Source organism: Notothenia coriiceps, unplaced genomic scaffold (assembly GCF_000735185.1).
Source record: "Notothenia coriiceps isolate Sejong01 unplaced genomic scaffold, NC01 NC01_scaffold00037250, whole genome shotgun sequence".
Lineage (NCBI taxonomy): Eukaryota > Metazoa > Chordata > Actinopteri > Perciformes > Nototheniidae > Notothenia > Notothenia coriiceps.
Window position 1 is genome coordinate 5,318,627 of NW_011369951.1, and position 25,063 is coordinate 5,343,689.

Consider the following 25,063-nt stretch of genomic DNA (forward strand, 5'->3'; position numbering starts at 1 on the left):
TCGGAGGAGAACGGATGCCGCGGTGTTGTTTTGTCTTTAGGCAACTTCCCATTTTGCTCAGAATTTGACTTTTTGTTTTGTGGTGGCTCACTTTTTGTGTTTCGTGTGTTAAATGTCACTTTGGTGTGGCGGACTAAGCGTTTTTCTAAAACGCTCCCGTTATTTTTTCTTCAAAATGTCAGCTTTGTTTTTTCAAGAGATGGCCTCACTTGTGTGTTATTTTCAAGAGATGCCTCCCTTTGTTTTCAAAATGTCACTTATTTATTATTTGACTTTTCTTTTCTTCCAGAATTTGTGACTTTCATTTTTAAATCATGTTGGTGACATTCTCACTGAGAGACTTGGAATTACTTGCCCGTGAGACTTCTTCTTTCAGATGTAGTTAATTATGAAGTTATTACCCTTGTCAGATTGATACATCCAATGCAGAGGGGGCAATCATGGTAATATAATGCATTATTTTATATATATTAAATATTTATGTATGTATTTTGATATAGTCTTAAAATTACAACCGGCCCTTTGAGTGCAACCATAATTCCTACGTGGCCCGTGATGAAATTGAGTTTGACACCCCTGGTTTATAAGATACATGTCTGTTTATTTCGGTTGAACACTAGAGGGTGCACTATTACTGCAACATCCTTTGCTAGCTCGTGACACTCACAGTAATACTACACAATAGCATGTGTCCCAGCTACTTACTTTCTTTTCAGCTCTCTCATTATTTAAGATTTGTATTATTTCCTTTTTTTAATACAAAAATCTTGAATGTGAAGACAGTTAGTGAGACACGGTGCATTTACTTAGTGAGCCCTGAGTGAGCGATTAATAATTTCTGATTAAAGTAAAAGTAGAAATGTAAAAAGTAAATCCTAAAAATGCTATTCAACACACAAATCGAAAAACTTAAAATGTGAAAAAAGAAGCATGCTCATTCTAACTGGAATGGTCTTAGCGTAGGAAAACATGACTTGTGTGGTATGTTTGTGTTTTGGTGGCTATGAAGATGTGTTTGAAAAGGATTCCTGCTGGAGGTGTATTGACTTTTGATCCTGTCTTTCAACCCAAAACACAAAGCTTGTCTTTAGATTTTGTGAAGACACCTTTTTCTTTGCTTTTTTACTTACTATAACAACATGATGATTCTTGTCCTGAAGGATGTTTTTTAAGTACGTCAAGATGAATGTTCTTTGTTGTTTTTGACAGTTGTGTGTAGTGCGCTGCTGCAGAAGCATTCCTTTGTTTTATTTAGGCTACCTTTTCTTTGACAGGTGGATGAAAAGTGAACTGCTGGACTCATTAGACTGGAAACCAGGGGCTCCCTGTTGTGCTGCTGTTCTCTTTGACATACTCTGTATGTTCAGTCAGCTCTGAAGTTAATCATATTCAGTCATGTTTGACGTTTTAATGGTGGCTACATTGCTCTGTGTTGTTCTGCAACACAAATTCTTGAAAAAAACACATCAGTGACGTGAAAACAGATTGTATAGTCTGGTTGTTCCATGTTCTAACTGTGGTTTCTTCCTAAAACAGAAAACGCCTTCACCTCACGCGCTAACACAGGGTGTTTGTATTAGATGTAGGTCAGACTTGGAAAAACTGGTTCATGTTGTAGGTGTGTCCAGTTAGTGTTCACGTCAGTGGTTGAAAAGACTGAATAGAGCATAAGCTTCAGACTGTGTGAAAGTTTCTCTGGATTTACGTGTTACTTCACACCTCTCGTGAATGACAGCCGCCATAAACAGCAGGAAATAGAGTGGTGGGAAGTCAACCTCAGCAGGACTGGATTTTGAAGAAAGTGTTGAGAATGTGCTGATGTTTTTAACTGAACCAATGATGGATCCACTGAGGACTTTCTCCCGTTCATGTTAAGGATTTTTTTTCTCTATCAAACAGCTCTGAATGTGAAGGGGCGTTTTTCTGCAGCTTTAAAATACAGCACATGAAATTCAAGAAATTAGTTTGCGCCTCATTTACGCTGCCAGAAGCAAGCCTTGAGTGTTTAGACTTTGATGTGAGGACTCCAAGACAAATACAGGATATTTATTCAGGAATGCCTCGTGGGCTTACAGTAGGCGGGATGTTGTAGCTGTCAGAGTGGCCTCTTTTCCCCTCTCCCTCCCTCTTCAGTAATGACTTTGCCCCTCTCTTCTCTGCCTGTTGATTTTTTGCTGAAAAGAGGAGGGGCTGTCTCAGTAATCCTATACCTGCCCAATTCATGAATGTTACTGTAACTTGCTGAACTGCCCTGACAAGTGCAGGGGTTAAAACACATCAGCAGACCGAGGCTGACAGCTGTGGCTGCAGATATCTGCTGCCCGACCAAGAGGAGTTTCTGAGGAAGGAAAAGGAAGAGCAACAAATAGACACTACACTAAAGAAAAGAGGGAGAAACCTGGCACAACTTCAAATGTCTTCTTTGGAAGAATGACAGAAGTATCTGAGGGCTCCCTGCCATCCAACATGTCTTTAGAAGAGAGTGAGACGGATTGCTCTGAGGGACACGATGAGGTTGTCCCGGGGCGCATTGCCAGCTCACCTCTGGATCCATTCCCAGCTAGGGACTTCAGAGGGAAGTTCAAAAAGATGCGCTACAAGAAGAGGCCCACCATTCTCGAAAGTAGGTACCGCTTTGGCTCTGTCAAGCGCCCGTAATTACCTCAAGAATTTAGTTTTTAATCTGGCAGAAATGTGTTTGATTGAAAATTGCTGTGCAGAGGCAAAACAAGAATGTCAGCTACTAATACCATCGCTTTGTGAAATGCCTCACCTCCCTCTTGTATTTATCATACTCACCTGAAATCTGATGGCTTGTTAATAAAGGAGTCCGACAGTGCAAGAGTACCATACTGTTTTTGATTTTATTTAGCTGAGCTCATTGTACCAAATCTGCTTTTGTATCTGACCTCACTTTCTTAAATGTCTGTTAAGTTGTTGTCTTAAAGTACATAGGGACATTAAAGAATATGTGACCAAGAAAGAGAAGAAGAAACTAGAGTGGCCAGGGGTAGAGAGTAGGGGTAACAGGGAGTCAAGTGTTTAAGCCTGATAACCACAAAGATGGCTGACCTGGACAGACATAGCTCACATTCCTTACCTTCATCAGAGCCTGATAATGCTTTTAATAAGTGCTTAATGTGTCCGAGCCGTCGTCCACCTAAAACCTATTTAAGGGCAAATGTTCTGGAATGAGCAATGCTTTTCAGATGTATTCACTTGTTGCAAGTGTTGCTTCAAATCTGCCTCTGGTGAAGCTGCCAATAAACAGACCTGCAAAGCTAGGTTATTATGGAAGTATTACTGAAGCAGATTTCTGCTTAAGAAGTGACACGGGTCCTATCCAGTGTGACAGTCAGTGCTTTATGTCTAAATATTTGGTCACATTTCTGCCGACAAGTTTAGAGCTATCCAGATAAAGGTAGTCTGATATTTTCGCGTTATGCTCTCTTGGTTATTATAACATCATATAACATTGAGTTTTCCTCTCTGGTATCTATTACTCTTTGATCTGCTTTGACAGTTTAGATTTTTGCCTGATGAATGGCTCCCATACTACAGTCACCTCAAATCTCTCTCAGAGACAGCTACATAAACAACTACTTCTCCAATAATAGAACGTTTAGGGGATGCCTCCATTTGAACTTTTTAAGATTATTCAAGTCAGGAATTACATAACCATTTTCCCTGAGGGCCTCTCGCTGGACAAGTCAGGCTAACCAGATTATAACTGATGGATAGGTCAGGGAAGTGAAGTGTTTCCTCAGTGTTTAAGGAAACCATTTGAGCTGACCTCTGTTTGCTGTGACCATAATGGGCCAAGCAATTGCCCATAATTGGTCAAATTTGCACTGATAACACTATCATTATGCCCTATCAGTGTTTATGTTCAGTTTTTATCGAGATCTAAGATTTCTAAACATGCCCAAATCATATCTGAGAACATAGTCGCTTTGCATTTTCCTCAACTTTATCAGAACACATAATAGTTGTTTATAAAGAGTCTGAGCTCTTAGAATAAGACTGTACAATCTAGTTCAAATGCTGATATCGACTCACGGTGTTAAGTGGATGTATGTTTGCTTTTAGAGGAAATATACTGGCAACATCTGAATATAACATAAGCTATAATGTTCTATCAATAGATTTGATAAAGGCATGCTAAAAAGACACCACGGATGGATGCACCACTGAGTGTGTGAAAGGTATATCATACCAACTACAGTATATCATAATGTGAATTGTGTCACACACCACTTTACGTAAGCTTTTGGAGCTCTCTTAATTTCACCGTTTCATTATGAGCCTCAAAGCTCTGTCTCCACATACTATCCAGCTTAAGGTGGTTATTCGTTAATTTAAAAAAAATTTAAAACACATTTCTACTTCCTTTAATTCATATTTTGTATATTCTGTATTTGCATAACCGTCAAACTGTACACACATTGTCCCCAGTCATGTTTCAAAAGAAAGACTCAGACTACATTCCCTGGAGTGGTAATAATGTATGGCGTGACAAAATGAGTGAGTGTGTCACTTGTGAGCAAGCGTAACAGGTTGCAAAAACAACCGTCATAAATGATGGCACAAGTCACAACAGCACTTTTTACATGGTGGTTTATTTAGCAATGCCACATTTAAAAAAACAAATTCACTGCTGTGGGCAGGAAATTGGGATTATATACACAGAGGCACTGTAAGGGGCAGTCAGCAATACTGCCAGCAGGGTATAGTCAGGGCCTGAGCCCCTGAAATGTGTGTTTACTAAACAGTGCAGCCAGTGATGGCTTCTTCATCGCAGTGTGTGTTATGTAATGAAGGGCAAGTGCCTGGCTGTCGCTGGTTGGACAGACAGACTTCTGATAGGATTATACTAAGAGCTCTGAGCGGCAGCGGAGGAAGGGGGGTTGGCGGGTGTGTTTATAGTCCATATGTTGATGACATGGATCTGATCTTTACATAGCAAGTGTTTGTTTGAATTGTTACACATCCAGGAAAAAGCAACGAGGACATTTATTTTTATAAAAATGCAGTCAGATGACTGAATTAGATTTAATGGCATGAAAAAAAAGAAGGAATTTTAATGTTTGACTGGAAAATATATAATGTAGATGGGTTTCATCGCATTTTCAGCATTGGTACAAAAAATGTGCTTATTCATTTATTTATATTATGTTACACAAAATACAGTTTTAAAGAGGAATGAATGATATTGGTTTATAAGTAATTTTAATCAAAGTATGAAGCTGGCAGATTTAAAATGAATTTACTTTTTCAAAGGACTACTTTTGGACTTCACGGCCAAAATAGGAATGCTTAATTTGTCACCTTGACCATTGGAACACTTTTCTCTATTTATTGATACAAATAATGGCAATTTTTGGGGGAAATAAACCAGGTTAAAGACATACAAAGGTAAAAAACCAACAGTCAGCCCCTGATCCCATTCAGATCCCTTGTGTGCAGTTAATCCTGTCTGCTTGATGATCACTTTAGTGCCCTCTTCTTTTCACTGTCCTCACAGATGTCGCCTGTTAAATGTATAAATTGTGCTTCCCTCGTTGTCCATCTCCTCTGTCAGTGCTGCAGCCTGTCAGATGCTTCCTGTCACGCTGAAAGATGCACAAACCCAGCTCTGTCATCGTTATCAGGCCCTGCACGCAGACAAACAGTAGTTATTATTAACTGCACTCTGCTAAGAGGATTGCTTCCTGCACTCTCAGCCTCCGCGCAGTTATTTAAAGGGAGCTTGCATTGCCGCCCACTGCCTGCCACAGCTTTTCAGGGAGAGAAAGAGAGAGAGAGATGTCGAGAGAGTGTGAAAGGAAGGAGAGAGCGAGGGCTGATAGCCAAGGACAGGACACAAGAGGAGGGGTGAAGCAGTGCTTGTGTGTTTTGCTCAGGGTCTTGTCAGCACGGCATTGAGTGCGTCACAGAGAGGTGACAGCAGGCACTACCTGCTGGTCCCAGCTCAGCTGCTGCTGCTGCTGCCGCTGCTACTGTAGGGAAACCAAAAGTAGAGGGGGACAGTCAACGGGAAGCTGCAGCCATGGCCAGCCAGCAGGACTCAGGCTTCTTTGAAATCAGCATCAAGTCCTTGCTGAAATCGTGGAGCGGCAGTGAGTAGCAGTTCGTCTCTTGTTGTTGTGTTGTTTGTCCTCAGCTGACAGAGCTGAGTGGCTGTCTGAGGCTGCAGCTCTACTGGGATCCTGACTTTGGAGCCTCTTGTTCCTGTTGTGGTCTGACCGGGATGTGCTGTTGCTTGTTGCAGATAGAGCTGACTGTGTTTTAGTCTTCAGCTTGCCAGTTGCTGCAAAGTTGGAAGCATTTTACTTTAAGCAACTGAGCACCACACTCCACAAGGTTTTCAGTTGTCTCATGGCAACAGCCAGGGACATAAATCCAAGTATCCAGCAGTATTTAATAGCTAAGAAGAAGCTGCTCATTATACATGGGTGCACAACATTGTTGTACAGTTACTCCTCCTGTGATTAACCTGTGTACTGTTCTGTTCACTCTGCTAATGGTGATTCAGCAAGTCATCTCTCCTGCTTTAAAATCTAGCCTTATATTACTTTAGTCTATGAGTCTCAGACAGAGTCTAAATAGCTCTTATGAGGTGCAAGGGCACAGTAATAGGATTAGTGGAGCTTCAGCTTTGTTTCTTATTCTGTCCAGAGTTTGCAGCTCCACTGCCTCCCATTGTGGCCCGTGAGGATGAGATAGGACGCATCTCTGCATGTGATCATGGCATAACTCTGTTTTATGTAAGATATGAGTAGGCGGACTTTGAAGAAAAAATATCTTTGAAAAAACAAACAAACAGGAAGGTGGAGAAATGGGTAGTCATACAAGGATTTGAGAACTAAGCTTATGATACACAGCCTGCAGTTTAGATTACTAATTACAATTTAGGGACTGTGGCTGCGAGGGAGTGCGGTCGTCTTTCAACCAGAAGGTTGTGGTTTCGATCCCAGCCCGTACAGTCAACATGTCGATGTATCCTTGGGCAAGATACTTAACCCTGAGTTGCTCCCGATGGCATGGCCAACGGTGTGTGAGTGTGTGTGAATGTTAGGTCCTGAGTAAGGTACACTGCTCTGTATGATTGGGTGTGAATGGGTGAATGACATGTAGTATGTAAAGCACTTTGAGGGGTCTTAAAGACTGCATAAAGTGCAGTCCATTTACCATTTACCATAAAGCCATATCTGACATGTTACAATACTTAAGATCAGAAGTAAGTTATTATGCTACATGTCTTCTGCAGCCTGAAGGCCCTTGCATAGAATCTGAATGAAAGGAGATACAGTACCGTGGAACATGCTGTGCTTGTCAACATTTAGCCATCCTCCGATGATGTTGCATAATCCTTCTGAGGATTATGCAACATCATCGGAGGATGGCTAAATGTTGACAAGCACAGCATGTTCCACGGTACTGTATCTCCTTTCATTCAGATTCTATGCAAGGGCCTTNTCCTGACTTCTGTATATCATATATTTTTGTAAATGAAGGCTGGATGAGATTTAAAAATAATGCTGACACATGCTGCTTTCTTAGTTTAGAAGAAAAGGATAAAAACACAACATACAGTATCTTAAACAAGACAACAACATTGTTAAACAAACAGTAATTTATCCATTTCCTAAGCTTCTTAGATTTGTTGTTCTTAAGAAATATGTTATTGGTTCAATAAAGCAGACCTTGGTTTAGTACATTTGAGAGACTATATGTGTTAATGAAGTATTAATATACACAGTAAGTATTCTGTTTACAATCACTGAAAAGTTAACCATGAGCTATAATGTTCATCATGTTAAATTACAAAAACCATAATGACCTATTGTGTCCAAACTACTGCACTCACATTCTGCCACACATAAAGGTCTGGGTCACTGTCGTATAGAGTCACACAGTATATAAAACGCAAGAAAAAAAACTGAATGCATAGTGTATCTGGGATTAAGATGAAAGCAGCATAATTATTGTTAAAATGCATGATATAAAGTCATCTATTTCAACTGTGGTTTCTAATACTACGGTTAAATCAACACTATCTAAACTTCCCACCTAAACTGTCTTTGCACAAATCGAAGCATCTGCTTTCCTTTCCTTTTCGCTCCTCTGCTCTGCCTCATTCATCCCTCTGCTGTCTCAGTGGTCGGACAGCCACATCACAGCACATCACTTTGTTGATGATTAATCCAAAACAGCTAATAGTCGGATGTGTTTCACACTGACACTGCGTGGGCTGATGGCGTGCGGCTCGCTCTATTTCTCTCTCTTGTAACAGCACGCCAGCTAAGCCTCATGCTCTAAAGAACTTTTCCGATGAAAAAAAGCCCATCTGAGAAGCCCATCCGCGCTAGAATGACAGACAACTTCATGCCTATGAATACTATGAATTATCTAATATATATACAGCATTATTGTTTACTATATCCTTTTCTGCAAGTAACTAGTAAATGTCTTCTGTACTGATGAATTATTACTGACTACAGATGGTTGATGGTGCCAGATTGAGTAGAACGAATTCACCTGGATGATGAGGATTAACAGCACAATGTTTGCCAATAACTACAAGGCAGGGCTAAAACAAATAAGACAGGCATTTCTCCACTGAGAGGAAAAGCAGAGAGAGAGAGAGAGACATCCCACTGTCAGCTCCCTAGAGGGAGTTACACTGACATGAGGGGGTGTTCACTTTCCCTGTGGTAATTAACACTTCCCTGTAGACCGGGACTGGTGACTAACAGCTTCCTATAAATCACTGTCCCTAAAACTGGAGACAGCCATAGCGACCACAACTAAACATACAGTATATACAACCTTGTACAATCTGTATAAATCGTTACTACAGCAGAGTATGCATTGTATCTATATCATATTTATGTTTCTACATTTTACTTTATTTCTGTTGTCCTAAGCTGGGACATAACAAAGGTTAAGCAATGATATGGCGTCTGAGGGCATAAAGCTACAGCTATGGTGATCGTTTTTCTTAGTAATATGGATCAGCTTGTCATTCTCAGTTGAATTTCAGCAGCACTCGTAAAGATAGTAATGTGGTTCTGGGAGCAGGTGGTGAGTGGTGCAGTGGCTCTTCTCTGTCGGCCTGCCTGCCTGTCTGCAAGCAGAATTATTAATGACAGCTGTTGTTGTTCCTACACATCCACTTCTAACTCCACAAGACAAAAAGTTAGATTTTGTTATCAGCTTATTACTTTATCTAATTTTCTTGAAATGTTCATTAGTCAGTATCTTTATTCATAAGTTACAAATAAAGATACTGAGGCATGTGACTCATAAATTATACGATTCAAAAGAATGAAATCAGTGGATAGAAAAGACAAGCCTTAGTCAGTTTCACATGCAATTATAATACAACTTGCTAATTAATATTCAAGCCTGAACTTCTTTTTTAATTAAAATATTAGATAGTTGACCTTGATCTTAAAGCCCAATAACTTTGTCTATATAATTGTGATTTGTAAAAGTCTCCTAAGAAAAGCCAAACCTTCTCTGATTCTGTCCTCTTACATGAGAGACTGCTTTTCTTTGTCACAAAGCCTTGTAAACTGAACATTGTTAGGTTTTGATTATTTGTTTAAACAAAGCAAGACCTTTGAAGATCTCCCCTCTGGCTCTGCACAAATATGATAGGCAATTTTCTTCTATTTCTGGATATTTCAATAAACTTAACAATTAATTAATTAAAAAGTAATGTTTATTAGTTAATGAAAATAATGTCTAGTTGCAGCTCTGCTGTATAGTAACAATTCACTAAAGTTCTATTCTACTGTGAAATATAGTTCATATAAATGTATGCATACGAATCAGCAATACATCTAGCAGGAGGTTTGAGGAAACTATGCTGATCAATCATTCTGCTATTATGAGACTTAAAAAATATCCTCTTTACAAATTCTCTTGTTACTTAGATTATGTCAGTAAGGTAGCCGGACTTCTCCCAGATTTGTAATCACATCCCTAAGTTTCTCATGCTAAACTCAGCTGGAGCATGTAAACACTGGAGCATGTCTGCTTCCTATTCCGTGCTGATGGAGCTCCTGCTTACACAAACCACTGTGCATTCAGCTGACATCAATTAAATCTGACAAGGTAGTCATGTTCTCCACACTGTGTGTGTGCGAGACTCATTTGCATGCCGAAGGCCTGCAAAGTAGTATATCACAGTGACGTTTAAGCTGTTAAGGGCTTCAGTAGCATGAGTCAGCCTGCTTGTTGTCACAAAAACAAACGTCAGCATATTAGGGTGAACAAACATACAGTATGATAAGCATAAAATAAATGATGTTTGGTTAAAACATATACCTGTTATTCTCTACCTTATCGCCTTGTGGTGCCTTACAAAACACATTGTCTAGTTGTATGGTTACTTTTGGTTTAAGTTTTAACTTTAGGAATTAGTTAAATAAGCGTAATACTTCTTACTCCACTGTTCCTTAGAGTTAAACCAGCTACAGTCTGTCCGGCTTCCTGTCTGACTTTGTTATAGCAGTTCACAACCTGGGGGTCGGGAAACCCACAATGGGTCATGATATGACTAACAAGTTAGCAAACAAGAAAAAAACGAATTTCTCCAACAGAAAACTTTGTATTTTCTGTGAAATGTCTTCTAATCTTTGCTGTTTTTCTTACTGTCAAACGTATTGCATTTTTAACAGCCTCTGTAAACTTGAACGTAATAATCTGTTAGTCTGTAACTTAAGCTTTCATTAGACTCCACACAACTTATATCATGCAACCTTTGATGAGCAGTTGCAAGATTTACAAGGAAAAAAGAGCTGGAGGTCTGTGAAAGAGTACCAATGTCCTGACATCACTCCCCTTAGATAATACCAATATCCTATTATTTCATGTTTCATTTGAAGCAACACTACACGACACACAGAGCAGAAACCTTCACTCTGAGGACTCACCAGCGGCTCGGCCATGATGAAGCGGATCTTGCGCTCTGACATTGTGGTGAAGTTGGCGAACAGGCTCTTGAGGACGTACTCGCCCGGCTTGCTCTCAGGGTCAATGCTGATGGGCATCATGGCCGGGGGACCCTTCTCTCCCTGAGGACAGCTGACTGCAGGAATGGGGGGTTTACTGTATCCGTTCCCCACGGGAGAGGCTGCACAAATGACAAAAAAAGAACGAGACGTTAAACAACTTTGTTAAGTTAAACATTGCCAACTGAAGCAGAAACGAGTGGGACAAACCACAGATCTGTTGACAAGGAGAGATGGCCAAATAGAGTATTACTGAGAAGCTTCCAAACATGGACATAAAGTTCCCAACATGTTGAACATTCCTGAGGAGAGACTGTCCAAAGGGCACCGGTTTGCCCCGAGTCGGCTCCTTCTTTCTTACTGCTACAGTGAGCAGAGTGCATATGGAAATTAAAACACCACGGCCAGCAGCTGGTGTTTTCATTTCGTACCAAAGATGTCACTGCCCTTTGAGGGAAGCAAAAATCTTGTGCATGTGAACACCCTTCATCCCAGCGTTGTGATGTGGCCCACGTTTAATTACGGATGGCTTGCTTTAGGCCATACAACCAACCAAACTAACACACAAGTTCAAATGTACCTCAGCGTTACACTCTGCTGCTTCCAGACACAGAAGTGCTAAATATAGTAAAGAACTGCATACAAACATCTCATTATAACTCTGAGTTTTATTTAGCTTGAAACTCTACAACCCCTAAATGCACGTCCACTTAACCAAGAGTCGTAAATCTAATGCGTAAAATATTCAGAGAGGACAGAGGAGACTTACTGCCTCACAATGAGAGACACATTTGCTTCAACTACTGACTCCTGAGTGTGTACATGTGTGAGTGTGTGCATGTGTGAGTGTGTGCATGTAATGCATACATGTTACTGGAAAGAAGTCACCTCACTAGTGGCAAATTCCTGCCTGTACTTTGTCAGGAGCACATATGGATCAAAATTAGAAGTGGAATTCCTATTAGAAAGCGGGTTTGGTTAGAGCTTAATAACATAGTAAATTCAAAGATCTCAGCCTTGCTGTATTTTTGGGCTTAGTAGTTTTGCTAAGTATTCAGGAGGCCTTACAATCACGTTAAAGCACAACACTTGCAGACCCGATGAACTTTGAAATTGAAGTAATTCGTTTTCATGTATTCGTGTTGTGACAAGACAAAAAGCTGAAGTCTGTATTTAGCAGATGAAACAGATAAGTGGTAATTTAATTGAATGACTTCTGCAGTCTGCCAAAGAGCAGTTCAAAGCAGGGACAACCATTTATTTGAGGAAGGTGAAAAGATCTCTAATGCTCTAACGCTAAACTGGTTTACTCAAAACGATCAACTTGTTACAGTAAGTTAAAGGAAACTGCACACAAAACAACAGTCAAATGAGATACAGTATACATCAGTGTGTTGTGCAGAAAAAATAGTTGAAAAAAGTTCCTATCAGCATTTTTTAAGAGGCTGTAGAGTAAAGAGTGTGCATCTCTGACAAAGCTGCACAGGACAGATGAAGACAATGTTGATTCAGTAAACAAGTCTTCTTCTCGAGATCTTTTCAGGACACGAGGAGCTTGGATAATCTGTCAAGGAATGCCCAGCATGTTTGACAATGTCCAATGGCTTTCAGAACATGTGGCAACTCAGCACCTACCCAGGCCCTTGATGAAGCTGATGACGCTGGCCTTACTCCAGCACACAGCCGTCCCGTCCATAGTGGGGAAGGAGGAGATGGTATCCAGGTTTGTTCTGAATCAAGACAAATGCTTGCTAGAAAAATCCACCAACGTCCATGTCTTGTGGATCAGCTGGTACTGTCCAGCTGGGCATAGTTTCCATGGCGCGCAGAGCCAACGGCGGGTGTGTTTTAAAATGTGGGAGTAGTGTTTGGTACGGGAGACCACGCAATCTCTCACTCCCTCACTCTCTCTCCTACTCCCTGTTTGTGAGCTGCTTCGGCTATGGCTTCCTCTAGCCTTGTGACCAGCCAGTGCCTTCCAAGAGTGAAGGTCAGGCAGGGATTTTTAGCTGAGGCACAGCTCAGTGATGAGGTCCAACATGCAATGGTGGCATAGTTGTGGGACTATATTTAACCCGGTGTACACACTATACTGACGGAGCAACCCTCCCCTCTCCTAACCCTCTGACAGCACGAGGGTCAGACCACCCCAGTGTAAACACCATTGATTATGCATTGCTTCGGCACACTCAACTTTTTTTACATTTTTTTTGTTCTTCTTGTGTGTCAGTCATCCACACCAATCAGAGGTGCTGTGCTCCACATGTACCAGCCATTGTTAACCAATCATAAGTGGCCCATGATAGAAGGTGATAGACAGATTGATCCAATCACCTGCCAAGTATTTTTGAAAGAGCCTACCCTTTCCAAATGGCTTCCAATGGAGCTTTCCTAGAAGGTTTGGTGAAACAAACCATCTGAGTCAGGTTAGTAATGCTCCATCACATGTTTTACATCTATTACAGGGTGAATCTTAAACTGAAGCTTGACTTTAAAGCAACCCAACGGAAGTTTCATGTAAGTTTAGTTCTTTCACTCGTAGCTCGTGCTGCGGGGGTGCTAGAGACGGGGAGCACGTTGATGCAACCTTTCTAGCCGGATATATGGCCGCATTTTACAATAAACTTCCGTTGGGTCGCTAAAAAACAAATATCGCAAATCGAATCGCAATTGCAATATTTTTCGCCTGTTGGTAAGTAAACTCCTTCCACATTTTCTAGAATTTAAACGAGATTGCGATTTGACCCAAAATGGTTTTGCTAGTTGAACAATGTCATTCAATTTCCTTTTACGTGTGTTTTGTTGTCAGTTTACTCTAGTCATATGTAGTCCACAACACGTCTTTTTTATCAACTTTTTTCAAGATAGTCGTAAAAAATTCTCACGACATCTCATTCTCACACGTAGAGACTGTTTCGACGTGTCTGTCTACTTCTGTTATACACTAAGTCTTTGTTTAGAAGAAGAGCTCTAGAAAAGTCCTGTGCTCCTCGAACCTATTTAGACAGTTCCTTACGGGTTCGTACAAACTTGTTAACACGAGTTACTCTGAAAGTCTTAGTACACGTTGGTCGTTGGAGGGTCCGGGAACTACTTCTACTACTGCGACCGGAATGAGGTCGTGTGTCGGCGGCGGGTATGATCACCCCTCCTCCTCTACCATAGGTCCAACAAGGACTTAGTTCTGGTTTTACGGAACGGATCTTTTTAGGTGGTTGCAGGTACAGGAAACACCTTAGTGACCATGACAGGTCGACCCGTATCAAAGGTACCGCGCGTCTCGGGTTGCCGCCCACACAAAATTTTACCCCTCATCACAAACCATGCCCTCTGGTGCGTTAAGAGCAGTGAGGATGAGAGGAGGATGAGGGACAAACACTCGACGAGCGATACTCGAAGGAGACGGAACACTGGTCAGGTCACGGAAGGTTCTCACTCCAGCCTGTCGCCTAAAAATCGACTCCGTGTCGAGTCACTTACTCCAGGTTGTACGTTTACCACCGTATCAGACTACCCTGATTATAACATTGGCCACATGTGTGATATACTGCCTCGTTGGGAGGGGAAGAGGATTGGGAGACTGTCGTGCTCCCAGTCTGTGGGGTCACATTTGGTAACTAATACCGTAACGCAAGCCGTTGAGGTTGAAAAAATGTAAAAAAAAAACAAGAAGACACAACAGTCAGTAGGTGTGGTTAGTCTCCACGACACGAGGGTGGTACATGGTCGGTACAATTTGGTTAGTATTCACCGGTACTATCTCCACTTCTGTCTACACTAGGTTAGTGGACCGGTTCATAAAAAACTTTCTCGGATGGAAAGGTTTACCGAAGGTTTACCTCGAAAGGATTCTTTCCAAACCACTTTGTTTGGTAGACTCAGTCCAATCATTACGAGGTAGCTGTACAAAATGTAGATAATGTCCCACTTAGAATTTGACTTCGAACTGAAATTTCAGTTTGGGTTGCCTCTCAAAGTACATCAAATCAAAGAAAGATGCAGCATGCGACGCACGACGCCCCCACGATCTCTGCCCGTGCAACCTACGGTTGGACAGATGGCCTATTATACCGGCGTTAAAATGTTCATTTGAAGGCAACCCAGCGATTTTTTGTTTATAGCGTTTAGATTAGCGTTAACGTTATAACAGGCTCAATCTAGAATTATGAGGGTGCGGTTAACGAATTTTAATTCCCCTTTCTTCGTTGGTCACACTTATCAAGACGGGACAGACAACGGACACCCGGCGACATGATTACTGAAGTCTGGTCCTGTCACACTGAGACGTTTGTTCCTCGACCCCGTGGTCGACACTGTAATGTATGGTAACGGTACGACTTTTGTGTTGGAACTCGTACCACGTAACGAGGGCTCTCCTGTTGGACTGATTGTCCGGTTGTTCACCTCGTAGAGATGTGTGGTGTTAGTTTGTGTCATCGTGTAAATTAAGTTTATGTCTTTTCATACGTCAAGTGTATGTACGGATGGTGTCTCTGCCTCTGGATAAATCTCTCGTTACGAAAATCGTCAGCAAACACTTGTCTCTAAATGGTTAGAGATGTTCTTACGTTCAGTGACTAAGAGTAGGAAATGACCTGATGTATGAGGGTTTCCGTCCAACCTGTGACCTTAAAGATCAGGTCATTTCCTCCAGTCACCCATAGTATTTAATCAGTGAGACAGTGTTTGCTGACGATTTGACGAACAAATGGGTCTCGTGTCAGAGACACCTCCCGGTACATCAACTTGACGTAAGCAAAGAAAAAAATGAATACCATACACAACTAACACACACACATTCTCTCTCGTAACAATCGGACAGACGTAACACGAGGTAGCGTGGTGGTACGAGTCCCACAAAAGTCGTACCGTTACTACATTACGTGTGACACGGGGTCGGGAAGCAAACCGTCTCGTGTACAGGACAGCTCTCAGAATCATGTCGCGGGTGTCGTTGTCTGTCCCGTCTTATAAGTGTGACCAACGCAAACAAAATGGCAGATAAAAAAATTCGTTAACCGCACCTCATAATTNTTAAATCTCATCCAGCCTTCATTTACAAAAATATATGATATACAGAAGTCAGGACTGTCGGTACAGCAGGAGAAGACTGCTTAACCCAAATCCTTCATGAAGGCCTTTAACTCAGATGATAGAAGACTGTAATAATGGGAGCTGTCATGAACGTCCCATTTCTAATATCTGGCCCTGCCTGCTCATGCCTGGCATCAGACAGATTGATGGCTCTCTCATTAGCTGTTCTATAATGAGTTCAAAAATACTTCACAGACTCTTTGGACAGTGCGGATAGAGCTTTAGACCAAACTTCAGAAAACACCAGTTTGACTTTGTACAAATAAAAAAACGTACAGTTTTTTAAATTCCTTTTTTTCTGTGTTTTCAGGAAAAGCCTTTAACAAAGTCGCTGCAACGGGGAGAAGATCCTCAGTTTGACCAAGTAAGTGCTATTAAAGTAACAGGGGAGTCAAGATAAAAATGTATATGAGAGTGACCTACACAGCATCACCTTTTGCTAAACTGTATTCATCTCACCCCTACAACATTAAAAGATGATTTTGTGGTTGTATTTTGTATCTGAACATGAAACTATTTGGCCTTTCCCTATGAACACCTATGGAAGTGAGTTTTAAATACTGCTCTACTATGATGCTCTGAGCCATCAAAGCCCTGCTCACATCCCTAAAGGTCTTTCAGAGCCAGTGAAGGGCAGGAGTGTTTACCTCGGAGCTGGCACTGGCTCTTTGCAAGGTGTGTCCTTCAGAGAGGGCCCTTTCACAGCCACAGGGGTGTGTTTGTGCTGCTGCGTTAGGCCTTTCAGCAGCCACACAGAGCCAGGATTCTTCTCCGGCCTCGTGCTGAATGAAGGGCTTGCTGTGTTCCCAAGCCCAACTACACTCTCCTCCCTTCCTGTGTGCCCTGCCCATCCCACCCGTTCCTTCCTTTCTCTCCCCCCCATTAGTAAGGGAGGCTGCCCATGGGCACCTTGTCTCTCTGCTTAGTCTAAAAAGGGACCGGCTCACCCTTCAATCCCATCTCTCTCCATTAATGAAGCTTTGGTTGTTACTTAAAAGCTCCCTCCCTCCGATTATTGTTCAAATGCAGTAAATATAATGATATGAACCTCATTCTGTTGTGCTGTTTGAATTTGAGTTTAAATTGCCGTACAAATAAACAAAGGAAACACTGATAGCCATCCCTTGCTTTGGTATGTTAACTGCCAAACACAAACAGTCATTTGTACGTCTTCTTCTTCCAGCTGATAAGCACCATGAGCTCTTTGGCTGAGTACTGTCTTCCCTCCATCCTGCGCACGCTGTTTGACTGGTACAAAAGACAAAATGGACTAGATGAGGAGTTGCATGAGTACCGTCCAAGATCCAACACCAAGTCCAAAAAGTGAGAATCATTCAATTATTCACTGCGTGCAACAATGGTAACACAAGCACTGGTGAAGCTCACATGCACGGTATGATTAAACAAAACGTGTATCTCTTGTTTTGTTTCTCTAACAGCGATGAGCAGCAGAAAGATTATCTACTTGAAAGGAGGGATTTGGCAATCGACTTCATCTTCTCTCTTGTACTTATCGAAGTTCTGAAACAGGTGACTTAACTATCTTAATATTTTGTAATATACAACTCACTAAGGAAGAACTGTTATTAGAAAAAACTGTTAATATGTTGTTCTTGAACATTCGTTCTCCTGACATTTTGTTCCCTTATTCTGAACTAGATGCCGCTCTACCCAGCTCTTGACAGTTTGGTCAATGAAGTCGTTAACTTAGCCTTTAAGCACTTTAGATACAAAGAGGGGTAAGCTCCAATTTTCCTTCTTTCTTTCAGTTTTAGCTAGTTCTTAAACTGGTTCTTTGGAGTTAAATTGTCTTACGTTCTGTTTCCCTAAGGTATCATGGTCCTAACACTGGCAACATGCACACTGTAGCAGACCTCTATGCTGAAATCATAGGAGTATTAGCCCAGTCCAAGTAAGTAACAAAGAAAGAACTACGATTATATCATTTATTTTTTTCTGGTTTCCCCTCCGTCTACATTGGCACATAAATCTTCATCCTCTGCTCTGATGGGCTTTGGTGTCATGCCACATCATAATGCTGTGTTATCATTCCTAATGCCTTTCTGCCAAACATCTCCCGGCTCAAGAGACTGGAACAGACTGTAGAAACAAAACACTTTTAGACAGATCTCCTTCACACCAAACTAGGACTGGAAATTGATGTGTGTTTATTTGAAGTTTTCAGATCATTGCAGCAAGGAACAAACCCTTTAAATAGAGATATGGTTAGTGAGCTTTATAAAGTGCGCCCTGCTTAATCGCCTGCAGGAGATATTTCACTGAGAAATATTTTCTTTCCTCTGAGGTCAAGAAAGAGGTCAGGAATTATACCATGAACTGTTTTTCATACTTTCACATGTGGTTTCTCAATCAATGTGTGTGTGGAAATGATAAACATTTCCTCCTCACACGATTAAGATCCAAAAATGGATTTATTCGGTTTGAGTACACTACCACCAGGAAGAGGTTAAGAGATGCTCATAGTGAGCTCCCATGATGAATTACCTTCTAAATTTAGACCAGCTGAAGAATCCCATCTCTGGTTCAATTTGGGCAAGGGATCAGGTGCTAGACGAGGAGTTCATCTTGGGGCACAGACTCAGAGTCTGCATGCTGGTGGTAAGACGTGGGGTAGTATTTCTGGATGCATGCTCACTGAAAACTGCCTATGTTCTCTCTGCATCACGTCTCTGAAGTGACAAAAGTTTCTTTAGGAAGTGCTGAATTTGGATTTGTCTGACTGAGATATAGAGGCACATCCTTTTATAGAATCTCATTTAGGTTTTTCTTTCTCTCTCCCAGGTTTCCTGCTGTGAAGAAGAAGTTTATGACTGAGCTAAAGGAGCTGCGGCAGAAAGAGCAAAGTCCGTATGTAGTCCAGAGTACCATAAGCCTCATTATGGGAGTCAAGTTCTTCCGAATAAAGATGTATCCTGTCGAGGATTTTGAAGCCTCTTTTCAGTTCATGCAGGTACAAAACACTTCTATAATCCTTACTCTATAATATTTCAATGATTTGTTGCAATACTCGTCTCATATATAGTCTTATATTGCCATTGCGTACAAAAAATATACAGGATATTCTCAGGATTGTCCAGAATGTTGCCCTTTGACCTTGTCTATGTTTCCTATAAGCTTTGGTATGCAGCTATGAATTAAATAATTTTTGGGCCATTCAGTATCAAATCAGTTTATCTCCTGACTAAACAATAGTGTATACAGTATATTTGACCATTCACCACTGACTCTTCAACAGGAGTGCGCCCAATATTTCCTGGAAGTTAAGGACAAAGACATTAAGCACGCCTTGGCTGGTCTCTTTGTTGAAATTTTGGTTCCTGTTGCAGCAGTAAGTGGTTTTCCTTTATTTCTTACATCAATTCAAATGGTAAAAGAGAACTATTCTTGAGAGGACTGTGTCTTGTTATGTGACCGTATGTGATCTTGTCCTAGGCCGTGAAGAATGAAGTGAACGTTCCCTGCCTGAGGAACTTTGTGGACAGCTTGTACGACACAACCCTGGACTTGTCCTCCAGGAAGAAGCACTCACTGGTTAGTTAATGTGCAGAAAACAAATTGACACTGATTGTCGGCCCTGTATGTTTTGTACACCTCCATGTTCACTCTGACGCCCACGTGCTGCATGCTTACATTGCCTGGATGCCTGTGGGCTCTGTTTATCCTCAAGCATTTCAAGGTCACTGTTGTGTTATGCTCTCTTAGAACGTCATCGCCCACACTAGAAATAATTTATAAGGGGAAGATGGGCTGCCATTATAAAGCATAAAATAGAGCATGAACACAGTGGAGTATACCTTGTGAGCGTCTGTAACATCCCTTCCCTCCAAAGTATTTTCAATAAAGCATCTCACCACGGCAGTTCACTTTGAAATAGAAAGACAACAACCCTTATGGAACAGTACTTTGCTCTTACAGAAGGTTTGCATTTCCCTGAGGCAGCAATTAGGCAAGAAGACACATTTTAAAGTGATGTGTTGTCAGCAAAAAGCATAAACAAAGGAGAAAACCTCATTATGTCTTTAAAAGTAAACTTACTTACGTCTTAAATTGCATTTATGCAGACATGGTTGCAAAATATTGCATAGTTGCTCAAAGTATCCACTTAACAGACCATCGCAATAGGTAGAAACTATAATTCTTGAAACTAAATCAATGTGAAGCTATTTTACCAATGCCTTGTATAATAAATAAACGCCAACTGTTGTCTGCAGGCGTTTTACCCGCTGGTGACGTGCTTGCTGTGTGTCAGCCAGAAGCAGTTCTTCCTCAACAGATGGCATATCTTCCTTAACAACTGCCTCTCAAATCTGAAGGTAACGTAACCTTGAAAACAACCGCTTTTGATTCAGACTACAGTGGTCTTTGCTTTTGATATATAGTGGTGCTATTCAGATACATTAAGGTTGTGTCAGTTCAAAGTAAAATGTTTGCCTCTGCTTCAGTTGTCAAACCGAATTGTGCTCATGTACTTAGTTACTTGGTATTTCATTGTATGCACGGCATGAAAATAGTGCTCTGAATGAATCCAGGCCATAATTATTATAACTATTCTACCCAGCTTTTATAGTATTATAGTATATAAGCCTGATCTGATTACAATAATAATCCCTGTAATTCTGTAATTGTATTACAACCTATACTATTAAAGATTGTTCTGTCATTGAATTCATTTTATTATTACATTTGTATTACAGAGCAGAGACCCGAAAATGGCTCGTGTTGCATTGGAGTCCCTTTATCGACTGTTGTGGGTCTACATGATCAGAATCAAGTGTGAGAGCAACACTGCAACACAGGGGTAAGAAAATACATGTTTTTCTTTTATAACCGTGTTTTTTATGGATCAGTGACCTTTGAGACCTGTGAGATGCCCATTAATGACATAGGGTGAAACATTTGTTGTTACTAACAAGATGTTTCCAGGTGTATTGGAAGAACAATAAAGTAAATTCCAGTCGCAGTTTTACAGCAAACCCTCCATTGTTGTTCCTGATTTTATTGGAGTTTGCAGGAAAAGGAATGCTCTGTTGTTATGCCTAGGCAGACACCTGGCTGTTAGTGCCAGTGGCCGCAGTTTATCAGCATCTTTACACACCTTATTATGAGCCTGAGCTCAAACAGATCAAGCTAGACTTTTAAACATGTTAATTGGGCCAAATATAAACTTGTCCTAAAAATAAACCTCCTTTCAAGCAATTAAGTACTGTGCATACAAACAATTGTCTATGTAATTGTACACAACCTTTTCAAATGTTGTATATGTTTATGTAAGGTGTGTTCATAACAAGTTATTTTCTCTGTGTACACAGCCGCCTCAACACCATTATAACAAACCTTTTCCCGAAAGGATCCCGCAGTGTGGTGCCCAGAGACATGCCTCTCAATATCTTTGTCAAAATCATTCAGTTTATTGCACAGGTAAATGCAAGGATGCTGCCAAACTTAACTCGAGAAGTTTCACTGTCACACAAAAGACATTTGAAGTTACTCTTAAAAGACAATGTTGTATTTGTATCTTTTAAAAGTCATGCTTCCTCAACCTCACTTTCTTTTCTTGTATTATTTCAGGAAAGACTTGATTTTGCCATGAAAGAGATTATCTATGACCTTCTTTGTGTTGGGAAACCTGCAAAAGCCTTTAGTCTTAATCCAGAGGTAAGCATTCAACATTCACTTGATATGATGTGTTTGGATACTAATGTAAATTAGCCCTGCTTAAAAATGTATTCCTGACTGCTTCTTTATCATATAGTGTCTACCAAAATTAATTAATTGAAATGGTTTAAAAAGTGTTGTTATGGTTAGAATGACATCTTACTCAGCAAATCTCTTTTTGTCACATAAAGTCGAACATGGACTACTAGTTATATTATCGATCCAAAAAGAAATGTCACAGCTTTACCATTAATTGTAACTCAGCTCAAGTTAAAGTAACTTTTTTCTGTGCAGAGAATGAATATTGGACTGAGAGCATTCCTGGTCGTAGCCGACAAACTGCAGCAGAAGGACGGCGAGCCTCCCATGCCTAACACTGGTTGCACTTTACCCTCTGGAAATACACTCCGAGTGAAGAAGACATACCTGAGCAAAACGCTGACAGATGAAGAGGCCAAAGTCATTGGTGAGTGAGACAGACCATGGTGAGGAATGTCTAAAATGAAATGCTAAAATTCAAATAGCAAGGATAGCTTTATCATCAAATGTGGAATTTAAATGGTGCAGATACTGTATGTTACATTGATATCAACCATTTTTCCTTCTCCAGGGATGTCACAGTATTATTTTAACGTGCGGAAGGCTATTGACAACATCCTGAGACACTTGGACAAGGAGGTGGGACGCTGCATGATGATGACTAATGCTCAGATGTTGAACAAGGAGCCTGAGGATATGATCACGTGAGTACTAACGTCATTCAGTCATCAGAGCTGCCAAAATATTTAAAGTTGGCAGAACTCCCGAGTGTGAAATGTTTTTCCAGTCCCATCCTTAAAATAATTAACCCTGTACGGTTATTTGTCCCAATGCTTGATCACATGAGAGTTGAACACATTGCAATCAACTTTTCAAACTTCAAATTTGATGTTTTCAGAGGTGAAAGGAAGCCCAAGATTGACTTGTTCAGGACATGTGTCGCTGCCATTCCACGCATCCTGCCTGATGGGATGTCCAAACCCGAGCTCATAGACCTGCTTTCTCGGTGAGTCGCTCCTCTATTTGGAAGAAACCCGTTTATAAAGTAGACAAAGCACTGGTGGCACGTAATTACATGGAGATCAGATCAAGTGTTGTTAATGTTTGCGTTTTGGAGAAACAAGCTCAACCGAGAAGGTTCCTGAATTACCTGCTGTCCCAGTTTTTGTTTTCAACTTTGATGTTTTATTGTTGCAGCCAACTGTAATCATGTTTTCTAAAGCCATAGTACTTTTTACTGTGGCACACAATGTTTACTGTATGATTCTAAAACTATCATGACTGTTTTTTATTGTTGGAAGAATGGAAGAATTTGACAAACACCTTTCAGATCGGCACTGTTCTGTCATTTCAGATATTTGGCAACTAGTAACAAACCTACTATGTGCATCAGGCCAACTTAATAGTGCATTGATAAAATGTTGCCTACCGGGTAATCTTAAGGAGTGAAATGAAACACACTTATTGGTATTAAAACATGAATTGAAGTTTAATCGTATAAGAAAGTTTGATTTAGTTTTTTCTTGTCTTTGTCATCAGATTGACAATCCACATGGATGACGAGCTGCGACTTATTGCCCAGAACTCCTTGCAAAGTCTGCTGGTAGATTTTCCTGACTGGCGTGACGACGTTCTGTTTGGATTCACTAACTTCCTGTTACGTGAGGTCCAGGACACTCACCAGGGACTGTTGGATACATCCCTCAAACTCCTGCTGCAACTGCTCACACAGTGGAAACTAACGCTGGCCGCCCCGGGGAAGAGCTGTGACAACGCAAAAATACACACAGCTGAGGTACGAGCTTTGTGACAATTATGACATACCTTCGTGCCTATTAGCGGTTGGAAAAATGTATCACAATAGGATATTTTTAAAGGTTTTCTTCTGTTCTGTGAAATCAGTTGTTGTTATTTTTTGATATTTCTGTCATAGCTATTGCAGACTGGCTCAAGTCTCAAGACACCTGCAGAGCGAGGCCCTCACTCCACTGTGCTGCATGCGATGGAGGGACTGGCGCTCGTACTGCTCTGCTCCTGTCAGCTGAGCACCCGAAAACTCGCCATTGCTATACTGAAAGAGATACGAAGTCTCTTTATGACCATTGGACAGTCTGAGGTAAAATGAGACTAAAGTTGAAAAGACTCACAAGACAAAATACATACATTTTTGTGTTGACAGTCTACGACGTTATGTTTTGTCAACTGCAGGATGATGATAAACCAATGATAGACATCATGGACCAGCTCAGCCCGGTAATCCTGGAAAGTTTTGTCAACGTTTCAGTCTCAGACACAGTAAGTTGTTGATAGCTTGTAACTAAACCTATGCGTCTAAATCAAGATGTGTCGACAGTTTATTTGCGTTTTTTTCCCTGGGATTCTATTCACACTGTATTTATATCAGGTGACTTCCAGATAGAAATGTGAGATTCTCATTAATTGCTTCAACTGCAGAAATTCAAGCTACGTTCTTGAAAAGATCAAGTGTCATTAAAATATCTGGGCACATGTTGAATCTGGCTCATATAAACAGCAAATGTTTGTTACATTGACTGTAAGAGAAAAGCTTGGTTTGGTAAGCTGGCATGTCAAAACTGAATGAACAGCTGGAACTGAGCAGCTGTTGACCTTTGGACTCTCTTATATAATCATAAAGCTGTCAACATGATGCTAAGAATCCAGATTTTTCGAGAAACAGATAATACAGGAAATGCCCTTATATGGGATATCAAATTGTTATTTTTATACTGTGTGATTATCTGATGATTTATTTCCTTTAATCCCTGCCTATTCACATTGAATCAATTATTCCTAGACATAAGGATGTGTAGATTATTAAAATGTTGCTATTATGATATCCTGACCTTTGACCCTGCTGTGCCTCTCTCTTTGCAGGCCACCCTGCCAGCTGGCCACCCCGTGGACCTTCAGTGGCTTGTGGAGTGGAACGCGCTGCTCGTAAACAGTCATTATGACATTAGGAGCCCCTCACACGTGTGGATCTTTGCCCAGTCTGTGAAAGACCCCTGGGTGCTCTGTGTGTACAGCCTCCTCCGACAGGACAACTTGCCCAAACACTGCCCCACAGCACTCAGCTACGCCTGGCCCTACGCCTTCACTCGAATGCAGATGCTCATGCCCCTAGTGGACCCAAAGTAAGTGTCCTCCAACACTTCTGTTTTCTATTATCTGTACATCCCTACTTTGTGTTTCTGTTGTTACTATATCAC

The 25,063-nt window shown here is 41.0% G+C and overlaps 1 protein-coding gene across 1 annotated transcript in view; it reads left to right on the forward strand.

Annotated features, from left to right (window-relative positions):
- Positions 1-5,781: 5,781 nt before the first annotated feature.
- LOC104967209 (protein furry homolog) overlaps positions 5,782-25,063 on the forward strand; it is a 43,785-nt gene continuing 24,503 nt past the window's right edge. Inside the window, exons 1-21 of the mRNA XM_010796626.1 lie at positions 5,782-6,119; positions 12,636-12,739; positions 16,429-16,482; positions 17,302-17,441; positions 17,558-17,648; positions 17,778-17,857; positions 17,950-18,030; positions 18,921-19,089; positions 19,375-19,467; positions 19,572-19,670; positions 20,351-20,452; positions 20,834-20,937; positions 21,449-21,557; positions 21,708-21,794; positions 22,089-22,260; positions 22,405-22,537; positions 22,732-22,839; positions 23,373-23,628; positions 23,767-23,949; positions 24,042-24,128; positions 24,729-24,988. Coding sequence (XP_010794928.1) covers positions 6,050-6,119; positions 12,636-12,739; positions 16,429-16,482; positions 17,302-17,441; positions 17,558-17,648; positions 17,778-17,857; positions 17,950-18,030; positions 18,921-19,089; positions 19,375-19,467; positions 19,572-19,670; positions 20,351-20,452; positions 20,834-20,937; positions 21,449-21,557; positions 21,708-21,794; positions 22,089-22,260; positions 22,405-22,537; positions 22,732-22,839; positions 23,373-23,628; positions 23,767-23,949; positions 24,042-24,128; positions 24,729-24,988 — 2,582 coding nt within the window. The 5' untranslated portion in view covers positions 5,782-6,049. The remainder of the gene's footprint in view (positions 6,120-12,635; positions 12,740-16,428; positions 16,483-17,301; positions 17,442-17,557; positions 17,649-17,777; positions 17,858-17,949; positions 18,031-18,920; positions 19,090-19,374; positions 19,468-19,571; positions 19,671-20,350; positions 20,453-20,833; positions 20,938-21,448; positions 21,558-21,707; positions 21,795-22,088; positions 22,261-22,404; positions 22,538-22,731; positions 22,840-23,372; positions 23,629-23,766; positions 23,950-24,041; positions 24,129-24,728; positions 24,989-25,063) is intronic.